Consider the following 3057-nt stretch of genomic DNA (forward strand, 5'->3'; position numbering starts at 1 on the left):
ATTCTTCTGCTCCTTGGATGCTGCCTGACCTGCAGCGCTTTTCCAGCAACACATTTTCAGCTCTGATCTCCAGCATCTGCAGTCCTCACTTTCTCCCCTCAAAGATCAGCAAGGCGGCCTTTGTGTGGAGCCGCAGAAAATGAATATTTTGCATCAGTATTTTATGTGGGAACGGATATGGAAGATATAGACTGTAGGGAAATAGATGGTGACATATTGCAAAATGTCCAGATTTCAGAGGAGGGAATGCTGGATGTCTTGAAATGGTTAAAGATGGATAAATCCCCAGGACCTGATCAGGTGTACCCGAGAATTCTGTGGGAAGCTAGGGAAGTGATTGCAGGGCCTCTGGCTGAGATACCTGTATCATCGATAGTCACAGGTGAGGTGCCGGAAGACTGGAGGAATGCAAACATGGTGCCACTGTTTAAGAAGGGCAGTAAAGACAAGCCAGGAAACTAGAGACCGGTGAGTCTGACCTCGGTAGTGGGCAAGTTGTTGGAGGGAATCCTGAGGGAGAGGATGTACATATATTTGCAAAGGCAAGGACTGATTCGGGATAGTCAACATGGCTTTCTGCGTGGCAAATCATGTCTCACAGACTTGATTGAGTTTTTTGAAGAAGTAACAAAGACTGATGAGGGCAGAGCAGTAGCTGTGATCTATATGGACTTCAGTAAGGCGTCGGAGGCTGAGGGGTGACCTTATAGAGGTTTACAAAATTATGAGGGGCATGGGTAGGATAAATAGAGTCTTTTCCCTGTGGTTGGGGAGTCCAGAACTAGAGGGCATAGGTTTAGGGTGAGAGGGGAAAGATATAAAAGAGACCTAAGAGGCAACCTTTTCACGCAGAGGGTGGTACGTGTATGGAATGAGCTGCCAGAGGATGTGGTGGAGGCTGGTACAATTGCAACATTTAAGAGGCATTTGGATGGGTATATGAATAGGAAGGGTTTGGAGGGATATGTGCCGGGTGCTGGCAGGTAGGACTAGATTGGGTTGGGATTCTGGTCGGCATGGACGGATTGGACCGAAGGGTCTGTTTCCATGCTGTACATCTCTATGACTCTATGAGAAAGTTATTGGCCACTTACTGCAATGTACTGGACCATTGATTGGTGTTCTGGGTGCCCCTGTTATTATGTACTGTAGCTTGTGGTGCTTTTTGTCTGTTCATTCTTATGATGTGGATGATAGTAGCTGGGCCAGTGTTTACTGCCCATCTTTAATTGCTCTGGAGACAATGCTGATGAGCTGTCTTGTTGAGCCCTTTCACATGGTAATGAACAATCAAACACATTTCTACGGTCTGGGGTTCCATAGGTCAGACCATGTAAGGGTGGCAGATTTCCTTCCCTAAAGGACATAGGTTAACCAAACAGGTTTTATACCATGATTTGATAGTTTCATGATTATTCAGGTTAGGTTTTTTTATTCCAGATTTATTAACCTCCTCCAGTAGCCACTGTGGTATTTGAACTCATGATTCCACAGTCCACTGGGTGATTAGACCCGTAACGTAACCACTGTGCCGCTATTTGACTGTCATGCTGTTTTTTTTCTGGTACTTTCCAAGGGTCACCGTCTAGCCTGCATGGTGAAACACACGGCTACTCATCTGCTGAACTATGCCTTGCGCTGTGTGCTGGGAGATGAGACTGAGCAGAGAGGATCACACATCACAGCTGATCGACTGCGCTTTGACTACAGTATCAAGGTAGGAATCACTTTTGCTGTCTCCACTGTCTGCATGGTGTTGTGCTGCATCTGACCTCAGAGTGAAGGGCTCCAGCCCGAAATGTTGATTTTCCTGCTCCTCGGATGCTGCCTGACCTGCTCTGCTTTTCCAGCGACACACTCTCATCACTGAGTGTCCCGCCTCCTGATTTTGAAAACCTCTAACAAAATTTCCTATCAATCTTCTCCTCTCGAAGGAAAACAGTCCCACCTTCTCCAATCTATCAATGTAATTGAAGTTCTGTTTGGTCCAACCAATTAATTGCAGGGTTAAGCTGCCTCTGAGGCCTCCTCCATCATTTTTCATTCATATCGACCATTCTAGTTCTCTTTTCCCTTCTCCATTATGTACTCTCTCCTCAATCTATCCATGACTGTATTGGTGGGAGTGGCCACTGCACAGTCCTTGTGGAGACAGGCGTCCAGGATGTTGGAGGATGCCATCCATCGTGTTGTATGACAGGAGCACCTTAGTAAATGGGAGAGACTTCGAACAAACCTAATGACTCAAAACCATGCATCCGTGAAGTGTTGTTGGCCACCAGCAGGAGAATTTTACTCCAACACAATCTGTAACCTTATGGTTCAGCATATCTCCAGTCGACCATTACCATAAAACCAGGAGATTAGCCCTAGCTCGGTGAAGCTTACAGGAGGGAGTGCTAAATGCAGGAGTTTGTTGATAATGTTATCACGTGGCATTTCCACAACAATACCTACTCACTGCCCTCCAGTTTGGACAGAGCAGCCATCATAATCCTGACTTGTGCCCTGTCCACCCCATTGTGGACAGGCTAGGGAGTTAGGATGTGTATTACTCACTGCAGGATTCCTTGTCTCTGATCTCTCGCAGCCACAGTATTTGGCTAAACCAGTTCAGTTTCTGTTCAATGATAAGCCTCAGGATGTTGATAGTGGGATTCAGTGGTGATAATTTGTCAAGGGGCAGATTGTCTCTTATTGGAAAAGATCATTGCCTGACACTTGTGTGGAGCATTTGTTCCTTGCCACTTTTCAGTCCAAGCCTGGCTGTTGTCCAAGTCATGCTTAACATAGAACATAGAAGAATACAGCGCAGTACAGGCCCTTCGGCCCTCGATGTTGCGCCGATCCAAGCCCACCTAACCTACGCTAGCCCACTATCCTCCGTATGCCTATCCAATGCCCGCTTAAATGCCCATAATGAGGGAGAGTCCACCACTGCTACTGGCAGGGCATTCCATGAACTCACGACTCGCTGAGTAAAGAACCTACCCCTAACATCTGTCCTATACCTACCCCCCCCCTTAATTTAAAGCTATGCCCACTTGTAATAGCTGA

General features: G+C 46.7%; 1 protein-coding gene across 5 annotated transcripts in view; it reads left to right on the forward strand.

The window, feature by feature from the left end:
• aars2 (alanyl-tRNA synthetase 2, mitochondrial (putative)) overlaps window positions 1-3057 on the forward strand; it is a 63835-nt gene that overhangs the window by 41991 nt on the left and 18787 nt on the right. For all 5 annotated transcript variants that reach the window (XM_043687379.1, XM_043687377.1, XM_043687376.1 and 2 more), the window contains one exon: window positions 1577-1717. In XM_043687379.1, coding sequence (XP_043543314.1) covers window positions 1577-1717 — 141 coding nt within the window. The remainder of the gene's footprint in view (window positions 1-1576; window positions 1718-3057) is intronic.

The sequence above is a fragment of the Chiloscyllium plagiosum genome, chromosome 3 (genome assembly GCF_004010195.1).
Source record: "Chiloscyllium plagiosum isolate BGI_BamShark_2017 chromosome 3, ASM401019v2, whole genome shotgun sequence".
Classification (NCBI taxonomy): Eukaryota; Metazoa; Chordata; class Chondrichthyes; order Orectolobiformes; family Hemiscylliidae; genus Chiloscyllium; species Chiloscyllium plagiosum.